This window comes from Embiotoca jacksoni, unplaced genomic scaffold, assembly GCF_022577435.1.
Source record: "Embiotoca jacksoni isolate LCO1_2020_lvr unplaced genomic scaffold, fEmbJac1.0.p SCAF_6, whole genome shotgun sequence".
NCBI lineage: Eukaryota > Metazoa > Chordata > Actinopteri > Embiotocidae > Embiotoca > Embiotoca jacksoni.
Genome location: NW_027185414.1, coordinates 21,126,155 through 21,143,250, shown reverse-complemented (window position 1 = coordinate 21,143,250; position 17,096 = coordinate 21,126,155). Strand labels below are relative to the sequence as shown.

General features: G+C 40.1%; 2 protein-coding genes across 3 annotated transcripts; one reads left to right on the top strand and one right to left on the bottom strand.

Moving 5' to 3' along the window:
* The first annotated feature begins 137 nt into the window (after positions 1–137).
* Positions 138–5,620, top strand: vegfd (vascular endothelial growth factor D). 2 transcript variants are annotated; one of them, XM_069174494.1, is made up of 8 exons: positions 138–1,148; positions 2,911–3,124; positions 3,218–3,338; positions 3,627–3,696; positions 3,913–4,040; positions 4,114–4,229; positions 4,562–4,727; positions 5,180–5,620. In XM_069174494.1, exons 1-8 carry the CDS (start codon positions 1,035–1,037, stop codon positions 5,196–5,198), a joined length of 948 nt encoding a protein of 315 aa, XP_069030595.1. In that variant the 5' UTR covers positions 138–1,034; the 3' UTR covers positions 5,199–5,620. The 2 variants fall into 2 exon arrangements, with proteins under 2 accessions (XP_069030595.1, XP_069030594.1); XM_069174493.1 differs by having other exon boundaries at positions 2,908–3,124.
* Positions 5,621–11,479: 5,859 nt separating this feature from the next.
* Positions 11,480–16,795, bottom strand: grpr (gastrin-releasing peptide receptor). Its single transcript, XM_069174477.1, has 4 exons — positions 16,488–16,795; positions 13,724–14,075; positions 12,665–12,778; positions 11,480–12,049 (listed from the first exon to the last, which is right to left on the bottom strand). Exons 1-4 carry the CDS (start codon positions 16,793–16,795, stop codon positions 11,768–11,770), a joined length of 1,056 nt encoding a protein of 351 aa, XP_069030578.1. The 3' UTR covers positions 11,480–11,767.
* Between the last annotated feature and the right edge of the window lie 301 nt (positions 16,796–17,096).

Below are 17,096 nucleotides of genomic sequence, written 5' to 3'. Positions count from 1 at the left end.
GTCAAATGGGCCTGGATGGGCGAGTGGGTGGAGTGTCCGTGGGACAGGGGTGGTGCTGGCATCTTATTTCCTCTGACACGTTACAGAGGTCTGGATCACATTTAAAACACATGTTACTGCTCTCTGGTTGTGTGCGGTTTGGCAACCCCAGAAGGAAGGACACTGTTAGGGGATTTAACACTCGGGGGACTTGATCACTTGACAAACGGACATTAAAAAGGGAAAACAGGAACACAAGCAAATAAAAAGGCGCACTTTAAGGCAGCAGGACAAGCAGCAGACCAAGACAAGTCTCTATAGCTTTTTCAGAATTAGCCCAGATTTTAGAGGAAGTAATTGTTTGGCTACTTTTGATACTCAAGGCCACAGAGAAGCCACAGCAGGATCCGGAGAAATTAAGAGTGACTGTAGGGAAGTTTACAGAGCCTACAAATATTGGAACCGCTGAAATTAGAAATTTAGAGAAGCCAGAAGTTTGAACACAAAGGAGTTTGTTCAGATCATCCAGCTACAAGCCTGGGAATATCTCAGAGGCCTTTAAACCATTTGGACACAATAGAGTGTGCTGATAAGACGTCTTCAAGAGAATCTTTTTTTCTGAGGTAATTGGCATCCTCTGACTTTTAGTAGCCTCATTATTTACCTGGACATCTCAGGTTCTGCATCAAAGTTTTTAGCAGTAAGAGGTGTGTGTTTTAAAGCCCCCTCTCCATTTGACTGGCGGGTGTCTGGACTGCTGTGACAGGTTACGTCTGGCTCTCTCTCACACACACACACACACACACACACACACACACACACACACACACACACACACACACACACACACACGCACACACACACACACACACACACACACACTCTACTGTGCAGCTGGAAGATCAAGAGTTTGTGTTGCACAAACCTGCACAGAGAAGACTGAGTGTGTGTGGTCTGAGGGACTCAGCTGGTCTGGGAAACGGAGTCAGAGCGGCAGCCAGCTCCAAGTTCTTTTTGGAGACAAGTTGCTTCTCAGAGCGAGCAAGAGTCGAGGGATGATGATGAAGATGAAACAGACTCTGTGCAGGATCTCTTGCTTGGTGACTCTGGTGGTGGAGCTCAGCTGGATAAATGTGGGCCACAGCATGCACAGGGAGGGAGGAAGCAGGGTAAGTGTGGCATGAAGCTTTATGTCTGATGTGGCAATGTGAGAAGCCTCTTGCAAATCACTGCTTTTTGTAGTTGATTTTTGAGTACAGATTTGTTTGTCTTATATGGTTAAACCTCTGCGTTTTGTGTAGCTTCTTTCTTTCTTTTGCTCATTATCTCATAAATCTCACTTGAGCATGTTGCTGCCACTTGCAGTTCTCACACGTGTTCACCATGTTCTCATTGAAACTAAAACTGACAGTAATCATGTGTCTTGCATGTGGCTTGAGAGAGAGACGTCAGAATAGTATCTGTGTCGACACTCCTCTCCTCTCTTGTCCTTAAATGCATTTTCTTGATCTAGCTGTCATTCATCTTCATCGTTTTTATCTCTCTCCATCCACCCTCTATGTAAACTACAAACATTTTTACCTCCCTTTCAAGTCCTGTCATCCCTCTCTCAGGGACTCTCACCCTCTGGTTCTCATTAGAGGGTCTTTCTGGTACAAATTGAGGAAAGGGAAACCTCCCCGTCTTCTGTTGTTTTTTCTCTGATTTAAGTGGAAGCAGTCAGCTAAGAAAGTCTGCCCCACCCTCTGCTTTGTAACACACTGAACACATCAGAGGTCTTAAATCGTTACAGTTGGCCGGAGGAAATGAAGCAAAGATTGTGCAGTCCATGACTCGTCTCTGCCGTGCCTCCACCCCAGTTGTGGCGCTACCATCTGGTATCAGGCTCCAGCTTTTCCCGCCTCAAAAATGAGCCTGGGAAGTCCTCCCAATCTCAGATATTTCCTATCCGTCAATGTCTATTAACATTTTAACAAGTTAAAAACCAAACCAAGTCGCCTGTTTGACTCCATTTCATAACACGTCTTATCGAATCTACACAGATTCAATTCATTCTGCTTCCAATTGGTTTCGCTTCATGTCACCATGAGAACTTTGCCCTTCTGTGTTAGCATGACATGTGATTTTACGGCTCTTCCCACCCCTGACTCACAGCTCTGCCACGCTGTATGGAGAGATGCCAAGGCTAATCTGATCCTGTACTTTAAACTGTTAAAATGTGCACTATGTGCATGTGCACATCCAGCACGTGCTTTTACGGTAATGGCACTGTTGCCTCCTCTTAAAGTGAATGCAGGTTGTTTCATTTACTGAGGCTCTATTTGTTTAAGCTGCTGTGGGTTTAAATCCGCCTGCATGTCATCCCTCTAAAAGTGTAGGGTCACGTGACTTCAGTACGAGTGGGAGACAGGGAGGAATAAAGGCAGACTGATGAACACATACAAGTTTGCTGCTGCAGCTGTCGATAATGTCACGCTGACTAAGCGCCAAATCTCAACACAAGTTATTTCACTTAATATAGTAAAGTTCTTACAACAGAAACTTATAACATTATAGAGAGGAACCCAACAATTCAATAATTCCTACGTGAGATAGCAGAGGAAAAGACATCCCTTTAACAGAACTTCCAAAAATCCCTTCCTGTTTACTAGAAAGCATTTCCCTGTGTCTTCTTACTGTCCAAATGTGTGAAATGTATTCAATAGTGCCCCAAAAATTCTGCAGAGGGATGAAAAAGATGTTTTGGATTATTGTCCTTTGACAAAGGATAGACAGTCGTGCATGTTTTCCAATAGGTCTTCACTAATCACTAACGTCACTAGATGAGAAATTATGTCAGTCCCAAAAATACAGAGTCCTCATATAAAATAAGGATTTTATTGTATTTAGGATAATGTGAGCCTTTAAAATGACTGAGTGGGATCCCAGCAGATGATGAAGCAGTGGGAACGGAAGGTGCGGTTGTCCTCCAGCCTGGATGAGCTGCTGAGACTCGCAGACTTCCCTGACTGGAAGTTGTGGAAGTGTCGTCTGAGGCTCAGGCAGCCAGAGACTCAGACGGAGAGCCTCTCCTCTCCACCTTCACTGGGGTCGCACCGCTCCACGCGCTACGCTGCCGAATCTTACAGCCTGGAGATACTTAAAGGTTGGATCAAACATACAGTACATGTTAATGTGTAAATCTGCAAACGGTCAGTAGGTTTGATGTGGTTGTGAACACTGTGATTTTCCTATTCAGCCATAGATGAGGAGTGGCAGCGTACTCAGTGCATGCCCAGGGAAACGTGCGTCGACGTGGCCAAGGAGCTCAGTACCGAGCCGTCAATGTTCTTCAAGCCACCCTGTGTGTCTGTCCACAGGTTTGTTTACCATGAAACCAGATCCAGAACTTAAACACTTCACCAGGCTTGAAGCTCTGGCATCATCATGACACTTCCCAAATACTCAAGCTGTCAACACTATTTCTACATCAGTTACCAGCCTGTCAGTCATGTAGCGGGGTGTTTTTTTTTTTCTACACATATATAAACATTCTATTTGACCTCTGACCTCGAATGATCTTTTAAACTTAAAGAACTATTCTAAAACAGGAAACAGTAGAACCATGTTATGTTCATTGTTTTATGTAATTGGTTTCCTACTAACAGGTGTAGCGGTTGCTGCAATCAAGAGGGTGTCACCTGCAGAAACACAACTACTGTGTATGTCAATAAAACTGTGAGTGACCAGATCTCACATGATACATGGGTATTATTCTCAGTTAGTCTTTTTTCTGACTGTTCATGTTTTTCAACAGCACTATCTGTGTGTGTGTGTGTGTGTGTGTGTGTGTGTGTGTGTGTGTGTGTGTGTGTGTGTGTGTGTGTGCGTGCGTGCATGCGTGCGTGCGTGCGTGCGTGTGTGTGTGTGTACGCGTCTGATTCCATACCTCAGGTCCTTAGTGTTATTCCCTTCAAGTTTGTACCAGAACCTGTGCTGATAAAAGTAGCGAACCATACAGAGTGCAGGTGCATGGAGCCCGCAATAATACGACGCAACGCTCAGCCTCACAGGAGCAGTGGGTGAGTCCAAAACCTCAGTCAATCTCCTTCAGTGTTTTTTTTACTGTGTTTTAACCGATTGGTTTATCGGCAGCTGCTCTCTGATGGGCCAGCTGTCGCAGGTCGAGGACTCCAGGAGACTTTGTGCCAGCGGGTTCATTTGGGATTGTTCAACAGACAGATGCATACCTTACCCTTCCAGTACACCAGGTGTGTGTGTGTGTGTGTGTGTGTGTGTGTGTGTGTGTGTGTGTGTGTGTGTGTGTGCGTGTGGCGGAAACATATGTTTGGCTTTTCATCTAGCAGCATTATTAGGTTTACATTTATGTTGATAAGCAACTTTTGGATGGATTGCTGTGAGATTTAGTGCAGACACACAGATGAAAAGAGTTGAGGAGTGGGATGTAAAAGTCTCATTGACATGTTAACGTGTTAAATTGATCATACTGTAAGGTGATTATCAAAGGATGGCTAATTGACAATAGATTCCTGTACTTAAACTGTCTTTAAAAACAGCCTCATGATCATCTCTTTTCTCTCAGAGCTTCCACTCAGCTCATGGATGCCGGACTGTGAGATAGATGTAGAGCGTTGCGACTGTCTTCCCAGTCCTGAGCCAACTCTTCAGCCAAAACCGATCCATCCCTGTCAGTCCAACTCCTCCATCTGTGCCCACAAGCATCAACGTTTTGATCAAGCCTCGTGCAGGTAGACTCGGGGCGGGCTGTTATATAATGATCTGTTATTTGATTTGCAAACGATCTTCAAATATTCTAGTCTGTGCTCAAAAGAGACATAAGAACACATTAGACACACAAAAAATGCCATCTTTGTCTACATCCCCTTATCATTATTATACAATCCAGAAAAATGTAAATGTTGAGATGGGAGAATTTAGAAGAAAACATCACACCAGTGATGGGAAATAGTTAAAGTGAAATAATGAAAAATAAAAGGATCCAGTCTCAGGCAGATGAAAGCTTATTCCCAGCAGCCACTCAGACATGCAGGATGAACTGAATCAACAAAATGATCCGTTTCTCAGACTCCTGCTGAGTTCAGGTTCATCACTGGTGAAGGCTGGCAGGGAGGGGAGATCACCTGAGCACTTAAACTTATGCATATTTTATGCCTCTAAATGATTCCTCTTTTATTCACAGATGCAGACGGCCCAAGTAGAAGTCCACTGGTGAAATAAATAACGACAACCTGCTCGCCAAGGGTGTTTGGAGGCAGAGAAAAAAGGCTCATAATTTATTTACAGTCCTATTTATGCTGATCACTTTAAATAATTATGATGATATTAACTCATGTGACCATGTTAATAGATTTTTTTTTTTAACATGCTTACTTGTTTCAATCAATGTGTAAAGTTTATGATTTGTACATTTGTTCATTGTGCACTGAATATGTAGTTTATATAAAAAGACTATTTTTATAATTTGAACCAGCTGTGAATGTTTCTTAACTTCTGCTGGACAGTTCACCAATATTCCAGTTTGTTCATTTTCATAAACTAATGTCCTGAAAAAAAGAGGACAGGAGTCACCTAAATGCTGGGCGTAAAACACAACTACTTAGAAATAAAAAGTTTAAAACGTGTTGCATCCTTCATTGACAAGGGCAGCTGAATTAATTTAATCATTTAAAGAATCAGGGCTGCTAAATTTAGCTGTAAAAAAATTTGGTTAAAGTGAACAACACTTACTAAGTAACGAAATATGTTGATCCTTTGATTCCAACTTTATATTATATTACAACACAACAACAATAGTAATAATAGCAATAAACTTTTTTTATACATCACTTTTCAAAACAAAATTACAAAGTGCTTTACATTGTATTTCCAGGATTAAAACATTACAGGGCTGAGGCAAGTAAAACCAGGCAGATATATTATTCTATATACGATATTATACTAATGAAAAAAAAATCCACTTTGGAAATGTTTAATTGTTTTGCAACATGAAATCAAAATGAATTAAATGTGGTTTGTTGTGATTGATCCAATAGAAAAAGATCATTTATTGTCCAAGTAAAAACTCCTGTATAAAGTAAGTTAAATAAAACACAACACATTTGTTTTCACCTTTAATTGGACACATTTAAACCGTGACTGATGCAGCTGATCGGTTTCAGAGTCACAGAACTAGTTAAATTGAGGTAATCTGTGAGCGATCAAGGGATTGATGCATGAATACATTTAAATATGTCGGACCGGTGAGTTTAGAGGGTTGTTAATACAATTTGGGAGGTGAACCTGATGCAGTCTGCCAGACACCTGCAACTTGGGGGGTAAGTTTTGTTTTCCAACAACACCATAGGCTTGAGTGTTCAGAGACCGACAAAACTCTGTTTTTTCCCCGGTGATTTTTATGGGGTATTGATTAATTTCATTTGTTGTTTTTTTTTCAGATATTGGGGACTCATTGATGCACTAAAGCATTGCACTTGTTGCCTTACTAATGGGATCTGACAGTAAACCTACCTCTCGCTTTGAATAATGATTTCATATTTATTTCGTATTTGCTCCTCGGACCGTTTGACACCTCTGGGGCTGCAGGTGAAATAATTAGACTAAAATGTCCATACACGTCATGAAAATACATCTAATAATGAATTAATTTCATGAAATAGGCACGCGTAATTAGTCCGATCTTTCCGTGCACTTATGGTAAGGTGATACTTCGGCGACACGTTCACACAGGCGACGATGTTTTTGCGCATCCTTCCATCATTTAGCAGCTGCAGATGTGCTGCTTTCAGTGTAGATTTTGTGTTTAACTTCATTTTAGGTTGCTCCTCGTTTTTAAAACAAGTCGCTTTGCTGTCAGAACACGTGTCCATGTTCGTGATTGTTCAGATGCTACAAACTCCTCCTCTTTTATGTGAACGAGCTCTGACCCGAAAGCAGAAAGCCCGAGTTAACAGAGAAAGCTGATAACCACCGTCGCACTAACGATTATCTCTGACTCAGAGTTTCCGCTTTGTTGAGCAGGTCAGACGTAGAAAACCTGGTTACGTTGAACTTGCTTCGTAGTTCACCCCTCAGCCCAGCTGAGAAAATGTTTCTGGACTTGAAAAAAGGTTGTTTACTCGTGATCCTGATGTAACCTGACAGCTTGATCAGTTTTGTAAAAGAAAAAAAAAAAAAAAAATCAGTGTGCTGTTAGAAACCTGAACACATAGACTAAAGGCTGTAACTGCTGCCACAGTTGCAACTTCTGAATACTAAATAGGAGGGGGTAATTTTTGGGGAAAAGCAAGTATTTAGTATTTTATATTTGACTAATTTTGATCACTCCATAGAGATCTGTTTGAGTGTTGACATCAATGTTTTTGTCCTTGCTGATCAGTGTAAAATAACACATTAAATCTAATTTGATTCAATGCTGGAAGACAATAAAACACACTTTTTATTAGGTGCTATAAAAGCAGCTGTTTTGCTGACATGAGATCTGCAGTGCTTTAGTGGCTGAGAATTTCTGTTAGGCATAGAGGATATAAACCAGCATCTCCAGACTGTATATTTTATGTTTTAAAAGAAGTATTTAAAAATGCAGGTAAAAACACATCTTCTCTAATAATGTTTAAATACCTCCAACACAAACGACAGTTTCTTAAAGACAGAATGGGCAGTAAATGAAGCCTCTCATTAAACAAGACAGCCCCGTGTAAATGTGCAAGATGTGTGTATTGATTTTTTTTCCCAGTCTGATGTACTTTCTTCTTCCAGCCGTGCTGCTAATCTATAAGAAAGTGTGTTGTATATGTCCTTCCACCTTTTTCTTCGCATCAGAATCGACTTTGCACCCATCATATAAAGGTACACTGTTTGAACATCACTGTGTCTCAGAGCTCTGGTGGACATATTCATTAATGTGCCTTTGATTGTGAGAAGCTCTCCTGTGGCTGCTTGCACTAATAGCACCATTAAACTCATATCAGTGCTCCTGGCCTCCATATAATAACAGCCCAACCCCACCTTGAGGTGCCTTACAGGCTCTTACCAACATCACAATTAAAAGTGTCAGCAGCTGACAGATTTAAAGTTAAAAAGAGTTTTGTCTCCCCCTTGCTGCATTGTTTGTGTACTTCTGTTTACTCACTGATCTTCACTTTTATTCAGAGTAGGAACATCATTAGAAATCATGTTTTTTGTACTGTTTGTTGCAAACAATTTTGAGAGGAATGCCAGATTATATTACCTCCCTGATGAAACAGATTGAAATCCCTCTTGAAATTAAACTAATGAAACTCATGTAGGCATACAAAATATAGAAAATATGACTTGATATTATCCTCAGAGACTAATCGAAAAGCTAGAGATCATGATCTCTGTAAATATAGGGAATTTATACAAACAACAATCAATTAGTTCCCAGGAAGTAAAAAAAAAAAAAAAAAAAAAGAACAATTTAGCATTAGTGTTGAAAAATATGAATGCAGATTAGAAAACAGCTTTTGATATTAAAGAGAGTGCCCTAAAAATAAATTGATTAGAGTAACATGCTGAAGTATTGGAGGAAATTTATGGAGGGTTCATCAACTTTATTAATATCAGTATCTATATGTCCAAAAGTATGTAGACATGATAACACCAGGCACCTAGATATGACACCCTTATGTATGTAGTTATAAAATCAAGGGCTTTAACGGAGGAGCCCAATATCTTAAGCTGTGCTTATTCTCACTCTTTCCCCTCACATACCTGACAGCTATACAGCTTGCAACCACTTAGCCAGGCATAAAGACTGGAAATGAGGGGGAAAAAGCTTGACTGACTCTATCCAAAGGTAACAAAATCTACTTACCTGCACTTCTAAAGCTCACTGATTAACATGCTGCCATGTTATTTGTTTGTTTAATCCATCCAAAAAAAAAAAACAAAAAAAAAAGTTAAAAAGGACTGTTTACAGGACTTTTTCTTGACACGTGACTTCCTGGAGTCTCATCATCACTATGATTTCTTGGCTGTGAAGTCTCTGCATGTAAAACCATATGTTGGATATGTTGCGATATGGTCAGGTATTAATGTTGGTTGTATAAGTCGCCAAGTTCCTCTTAAAGCTGAAGGACGGGATGGAGGTCAGGTCTTTGCAATTCAGTGAGCAAGTCAAGTAAGGGACCAGGCCAAACAGCCCCACACCAAAAGTGTACAACCATGTGTCCACATACTTTTGGCTTTGTAGTGTATAAAGTCTTCACATCTGGTCGCTCCTTAAACATGCCCATACAGTAGGTGTAACAAGGCTGCTAACCGCATATGGACCAATACATTGCTCAGTGAACAGGTGCGACAGCCAAACTCACATTGACCTTTGGAGTCTGAGGAGGAGCACTTCGAGTGTTTTTGCTTGAAATGTCTTTCCTCTTTTCGAGACCGTTCCTTAGAGTCTGTCCACACGGATGAACTACTGAGGAAAACTTTTGAGTGTAATTCAAAAGAAAGTTCAGATCAGACATCTAATGGAGATCACCCCCCTCAGTCCTCCAAACTGTATCATACGATACTGTATATCGTTGCGTAGGTTGACCCTAGAAGACTTGTTTTCACATATTCAGTTTTGCAAAAGTACATGCCAGATTTTATGATGATTTTGTGTCATCTCAATTAGTTTGGGAGTCTAATATGGACCACTTTGAAACGTATGTGTCATGTGGAAACTGAAAACATCCAGTAGCTACACTGAGAGTGAAGTTGTGACCTTAGAGTTTTTCAATCCAGATTTGGGTTTTGGGTGTTTCAGCCGTAACCACCAGAGACCCTACCCGAAGATGGGCGCAGTAGATTTGGCCAAGCTCCAGGGTGCAGAGCCCCCATCCTCACTTACACTAAAAGGTGGTAGGCTATTTGTTTTCAGACATGGGGATAAGGTTAGGTTTCAGATTAGGCACCAGTTGACAGTGAAAACAAAATCACAGCACCGTATAATTTAGAGCTCGCATATCCCTGGCTGATCGAATCTAGCACCATCCCATAGGAAGCAAGTCCCCCTTTATGAAGTGTTCCATTTTACACTGTTTCTACAGCAGCCCAGAAGGAACAGACCAAACTCTTCTTACAAGTTTCATGGCCTCCATAGATCCCCTTACACACTTGAAAGGGAAGCGTGAGCTGAGGTGAGGGGTGTTCGGCTGGTTGCAATCTGCAACCTCACCACGCGATGCCACTAAATCCCACATACTGGTCCTTTAAATTAAAAAGACAAGAACTAATCCTTAAATACATTCTCGCCTTTCCACTTTGTGGCCCTGACTCTAAATGTGACACATTAAGCAGGTGGTTGAGACCAAGCAGGGCAGAAATTTTACAAGATGCTCACACCACAACCAAACAAACACTATCCAAACAGGATTATGCACCCACTCATCACAACCTGGCCTTCTCCCTCTGTGAAACACTGAATTAGGACAGTGCTGTGTGATATGGAGACTATAAATCTAGCATTTGACAGCATAGAATAATCTTGTCCTGATGCACAGCGGTGCAGAAACTAAGTGGTTTACACACAGTCAACAGGACTAAGACATGAAACATAACCGAAGTATAAACATGAGCTTCCATCTTCTCTGTACAATATCGTATAGAAAGAGACTGTGCGTACTGATTTTAATGCAAATTTGATTGATTTTACAGGATTATCTTTCTTCTGCTAGGGAGAGAAGTGCACAGAGCAGTCACCTAAAGATAAGCACCACCAGTCTGAAACGTGCAAATTTAATTTCTTTGAGAAATGTGTATAAATTACAAAACACACACAACAAAAACATAATACCACACATTGTTTAATTTAATACCAAATTACAAATGTGACTTTTAGTGCATGCTTTTACTTTCACTTTTAATTTTTCATAATGTATACAACTTCACTTCAGGTTTCACAGCATCTGATATTTCAAACCCTTTTACAGATACAGTGACAGGGTGAACACAGAATATTTTACATCAATATTCAGTTCAATATCCAATAACACAAAAATACCACATTTCAAAATACATTCATTGAAGTTTATCTTTTGGCAAAATCATAGCAAAAGCATAAAATCCTATTTAATCTAGTACCTAAAATCACACAAAATGTCAATTGTTTGTGACCTTGAAGGGAAACTTTGCTATACATCTTATATCCTATTTTTAGCTGAGTTACACAAGATTCTTATGATCAAAATAGTTGGCATGGCCACTCACTCAAAAGTAGAAATGCTGAATAATATTTTTTAAAACACACACAATAAAGCAGTTGATAAAAAAAAAGAAGCTCAAGACACTTTAAACACTGCTACAATTAAATATTACAACTCAGTGTTTGATATCCAAGTATGTCAACATGAAATTAATGAGCTGAACACACACACACACACACACACACACACACACACACACACACACACACACACATTAGCATAGCTGTCTTAGTGAGGGGCATGTATTGTATTGTATTTAATGTTTTCCCAAGTCCTTTACCCCAACCTTAACCATCACAACTAAATGCCTAACCCCAACCATAACAATACCATCACAATAACTTAAACCCAAATCTAAACTTACACTTTAAATAAAGTTTTAACCCTCAGACGACCCTGAGGTGAGGACTGACTGAAATGTCATCAACTTTGACAAAATGTTCTGATAATCTAAAACAAAAACTGCTCCTCTCACAAATAGTTGTACAAGTGCACACCCACACACCTGCAGGCTACAGTACACTTGGTACATCTTTGCCCTCTGCCTCACGCACACAGACTCACACACAGTCCTCCTGACAGACTTGCCTGCCATTAGTCACGGTCAGACTCGCCACAGAGTGATGAGTGCTGCGGACTGAAGTCACACGTGTGTTGTATTGTATCGTACTGTGTGAAGAGTGTTTGAAGATCATACGGCAGCAGCAACACAGCTGCTGGTTGAACTGCTTCTTGAAGGTGTCGCTCAGCAGGTAAAGGGCGAACGGATTAAGGCAGGAGTTGGTGAAGGCCAAAACACGAGCTACGACGCTGGACACAAAGTGAGCCAGCGAGGTGTCCACCTGAGAGACAGGACAGAGAGTGAAAAGATTAAAAAAAACATATACAAGATGGAGAGGCACACAAATAGGAGCATGCGTGTATGGGGTGTCCACATATACTGTATGAATGCTTGCTGAATGTACACAAACATAATCAGAATTTTTGAAGCAAATTGCTTTCATTCGAACGCTTTATTGTCATCTGAGCCCCCTTTCTTTTTTTCTTTTTTTTTTAAAGAAAAGAAATTGTGGTATGTTTGCCCCTTTTTTTTTCAATAGCTTTGTCGGACACTCTGAAACAACTTAAATTCATATAGGCCTTTTCCCATTATCTACACAATCTCTAGTTTTTGAAAAAAAAAAAATCAATTCCACTGTCCATTTCCAAATTAATTAAGGTTACATGTTATATGTTTCTTATTTTGTACATTTTTGGTCAGCTGTACATATATGACATGCTGTATATAAATAAGGAATATAGACTGGGGTAGACAAAAATCAAATTAAGCCATATAAGTGACTTGTAAGAACAATATAGATATAAAGAATATTTTTGTAAAATAAACAAATGCAGATATGTTACAATTAGAGACAAGCAAATGAACGAGCTTCATAAAGAGGTGTTTTTTTGTCTACCTGGGAGTAGTGATAGGAGCGGTATAAGTAGATGATGTGACTGGGCAGCCAACATACTGCAAAGAGGCCCACAAACACCAGCACAGTCTTGGCCAAGCGCTTTCTTGACTCAACCTGTTGGTTACAGAAAAAAATGTCAAACTGCAACCTTAAGGTCAGTGAATAAACATTTTAAACATTTTACGAAAACGTTTTCTTTTCATTTCTGTAACATTGTACTGTGACTTGTTCTTGGTGCGGTAGTAAACGCTTTCTGACCTCTTCACACCATGTTATCTGAGCAATTCATAATGTTGTTATGAGTTTATTTAACACAGCAGTAGCAGAAGTATCTCTTGACTGAATTCATCTTTTCTATCTGTGTCTGTCTCTGTTAGGTGTGTCATTGGGGAACCTGGAGTGCTAGTTTGACTGTAAGAGATGAAAGCTAGTGTAGATAGCCTGAGGGTAATCGGACATTAAGCATGGTGATGCAGAGCTGCTGTGTTTGTGTGGCACATTAAAGTCGACAAAAGAGAATGTATTCAGGGATTTTGATGGGAATGTATGGAACTATAAGGACATCCTGGCTTGATGACTTCGTTGCACCACACACCAAAGCCGGGGCAATTAGCCTGAAGGACATCTGGACATTTAGCCTGGTGATACAGATGTGCTGTGTTTGTGCGACACACTAAAAGAAGAGAGTTAGAAAGTAGCCTGATGACTTCATTCCAGCACACACTAATGCTACTTCACTGTCATTACTAAAATGGTTTCCCTCTTGATGACATCACCAATATCTCTTTGTATCATGTAAATACAGGAAGTACTGGCACTTCTTTTTATCCCACTTCAAGCACTGCTTAAAAACCAACTGTTATTCCACATTTGGTTTAAATATAACCACATATTTTCCAGAGTAAATATAATTCAACAGTAAACTGAATAGATAGAATATGACAAATTTAAACATTGGAAACATTTTGGAGACTTTTTCAAGGGATAGGCTCTGTGTTTAGGAGACTTGTGTCATTAGTATATCGCACATTAGTCCATGACTACAGTTTTAACACTGGCCTGTCGTCTTGCGTGCACATTCCCCTCCACAGGCAGGTTAGAGGCGCTCTTCATCAGGCTCTGGGTGATGAAGGAGTAGTACACTGATATGACCAGCAGGGGAATGACGTAGAAAATGAGAAAGGAGGCCATGGAGTGGATCTGAGGGTGCAGTTCCCCTGCATGGGGATAAGGAGCGCAGGTGACGAAGCTCTCATTAGTGGAGGTGATGTTGAAAGTGTGGAGGTCAGAGAATACGGCCTCGGGGATAGCCAGGATCAGGGAGAAGAGCCAGATGAGCAGCGCCCGCAGGACAATGCTGGTAGTGGTGGTCGATGTTTGGATGTCCAGGGGTTTTACAATGGCCCTGTACCTGAGATAGATTAGACAGACAGACAGACAGACAGACAGACAGATAGATGGATGGATAGACAAATAGATAGACACATCTATTCAAATGTATTAAAACTAATAAAAGTCATCAGCCGAAAAGAGCGTGGAAGTAATTTCGAAAATGAGACAATTAAAACAATCCTTTTCTAGATGACATCATCGACCCACTAGTGTCATGAATATTGGTATATAGAGTAATCATAATTAAATCTTTCAACAGGTGTAACCCCAGGATCAGACAGTCTCATCAGACACAAGTCAAGCTGTACTTTTTTCTTTGCCCATGATACGGCCTTTAGTCCTTTAAGTGGTGAAAAGAATATTCATGGGGAAACTAATTTCTGTGTGCAATTTAGAAGAAGTCTGAGCCCATCATATTTCTCCACATTTCCATAACTGAACTAGAAAGCACTCACAGTGGCAAAACTACCAAGATTGTAAACATGAGGTTTTAATAACGTGGGAGGATTTTTTTTTTTTTTTTTTTAAATTCTAAATCGGATCAGTGAGGGAATGTGAAAAAAAAATATTGATGTTATGTTGATGATTGTGTATTGTGCTGCACAGATGACTAACCAGCTAGCCCCAGCCCATTCCATAATATAATACCACCCGGCGATTTAACAGGTGATAGCGAGTCACTGTAGCATCCAGTCTGCCCTCAATCGAACATGAGAGGAAGAGGAAGTAGCATATTTGAACCTCTTGTTAGAATGAATGGGACAGTAAACGCAGTGGTGGATGGAACTCTCTGCAAAATTTAACAAGGACATTTCTCTCCACTGATGCAGACAGCTGCTGTTGACGAAAGGAAGTTTAATGCTGATCTCATGACATTTCTTCTAGATTGGTGAGTAACCAGCTATCAATACTAGCGTTGGCTACAGAGGCATCTTATTGTATAACATCCGTGGTGTTCTGGCTATCAGGCTGGGACAAATCCCAGTGGGCCTGTCCGTCTTTTTACTGGCCCTATACTGTAATTCAGGGTGCACATGAGAGTTTGCTGTAGGTGGTCTGGTTCCAGCACATAAGTCGAGGGCTGAATTTCTTTTTTGACATTACTGACGGTATTAATTTGTTAAGTCAGCTGTTTTTTTTACAGGCACTTCAGACCAAAATAAGAATAGCTTAGAATAGCTCAGTTTGCCCAATTAGCTCATCTAATTCATCACCCATGATCTACCAAACTTATTCAACTTTATATACCAGGCGTTCTGATCTCATTTGGACAATTCAAAATGGATCCTTGGTTCAGCTAATAGATGCTTTTGTTATGACTGTTTTCTTCAGAAAATAGTAGCTACTATGGTTGGTAAAAACAAAGATAAGCAAGCTAAACTATAGGCTTAACCGGTTTCCATTTTAGTTGATACATTACTCAGCCCAAGTGGTCTAACGTTTATATCATCAGTTGTAAAAAAAAAAAAAAAAAAAAAAGCCAGCCACTAAATACTAGTAACTATTGCCTTTTAAGATAAAAGGTGACATTACATGACTGGACATAATTACCTATTGCACCCTCAGCCTTCAAACCTTTATATTGCAGATATAATATAAATATAATAATATATATATATATATATATATATATATATATATATATATACATATATATAAAACTCACATTCAAAGTATTCTTTATGGTATAATTTACAGTATATAACAGCATTTGTTTGTCTTACAGCTCAAGTTAATATGGGTTCAATGCTGCTCTTGGCGACAGAAAAGAAGTGGCCAAGGATGGGAGCTAAAGGAAACAGGTCCACGCTCTTACGCATGCTCACATCACACAGTGATGAGACACAAAAAAAAGGCTACCTTTATATAAGGAATTATTGTGTATTTTGTGTCCCTAAAGAGTTTAGAAATATCGATAATTTTTTTTCTCATGTTTTAGAAGGATGCTCACTATTATTAAAGCATTCTGAAACACGTTTTTAAATACACACAAACATTGAAGGACTACAAATGCACCATCAAATTTTACTGACATCTGAGACTTTAAAGCATTCTAAAAAAAAAAAAATGCATTCAGACTGTGCCAGAGATGATTTTTATTACCTTCAAAAAAAATAATCACCTTAATGCCATTTGGACCGCAAATTTAAAATCATTAATTGACAGCAATTATTCACCCATTGGTTCATATAGCTATTCACCACATTCACACGTGGCAAAAGCCCTGAACAGAAGCAGCTCTGTGCGTAATGTTCCGCTGATCAATACACGGGTAAATATTTATTGGACACCAACTTTGAATTAACCACATATCTTTCTAATGAAAAAAAATGACGACATTTTGATAAACTGGCTGCCATATATACCATGATACTTTAATTTTTCCTGACTATGTTAAACTAGTTGACATTAACAAATTACAGAATCCTACCTGTCAGCAGAAAGGGCTGTAAGAGTGAACACAGACACGCCAACCGAAGTGAGCTGGATGAAGGGGATAATTTTACAGCCCACTCTCCCGAACAGCCACTCCTCTGACAGGTAGCGGCTCGCGTCCACCGGAGCGCAGGTCACCAGAAGTAAAACATCTCCGAGCGCAAGACTCGACATGAACATATTCGGAACATTGCGGATAGATTTGGCAGAGCAAAATGTCTTGATTAGCGTGATGTTGCCGATCAGCCCTAAAACACTGATTACACCGTAAACAGAAGCGATGACCACGCCGGTGTACCACATCGTCCGTGCCGAGCTTAGAGGAGCAGTGACGCTGCGCGACGCGTTTGGGTACTGTCAAACCAACTGAGATATCGTTAAATAAATATTCAAAGTTAGATAGACTGGGACAGCGCCTTTTCATTCTCATCTAACAGTGGGGGAAATGTTTTCTCCTCAATGAGCTTTGGGTCTGATAGAGCTTCCACGCGGTGCGCACAAAGGCACTCAACAGGCACCATGAAGAACAATAAATATGTTATTGAATATGAGAGAGACAGCATGAATATGATAAGCAGTATGATTGAAAGGGTTAAGGGGCTAA

Bases quoted from the DNA above. Each gene is read 5' to 3' on its own strand.
- vegfd (XM_069174493.1), top strand. From the start codon at position 1,035: ATGATGATGAAGATGAAACAGACTCTGTGCAGGATCTCTTGCTTGGTG. The intron at 3,697-3,912 runs GTGAGTGACCAG...TCCATACCTCAG, and splicing joins CTGTGTATGTCAATAAAACT to GTCCTTAGTGTTATTCCCTT. The intron at 4,041-4,113 runs GTGAGTCCAAAA...GTTTATCGGCAG, and splicing joins CAGCCTCACAGGAGCAGTGG to CTGCTCTCTGATGGGCCAGC.
- grpr (XM_069174477.1), bottom strand. From the start codon at position 16,795: ATGTGGTACACCGGCGTGGTCATCGCTTCTGTTTACGGTGTAATCAGT. The intron at 14,076-16,487 runs GTAGGATTCTGT...AATCTATCTCAG, and splicing joins ACAGCCCTTTCTGCTGACAG to GTACAGGGCCATTGTAAAAC. The intron at 12,050-12,664 runs GTAGACAAAAAA...CCTGTCTCTCAG, and splicing joins GCTCCTATCACTACTCCCAG to GTGGACACCTCGCTGGCTCA.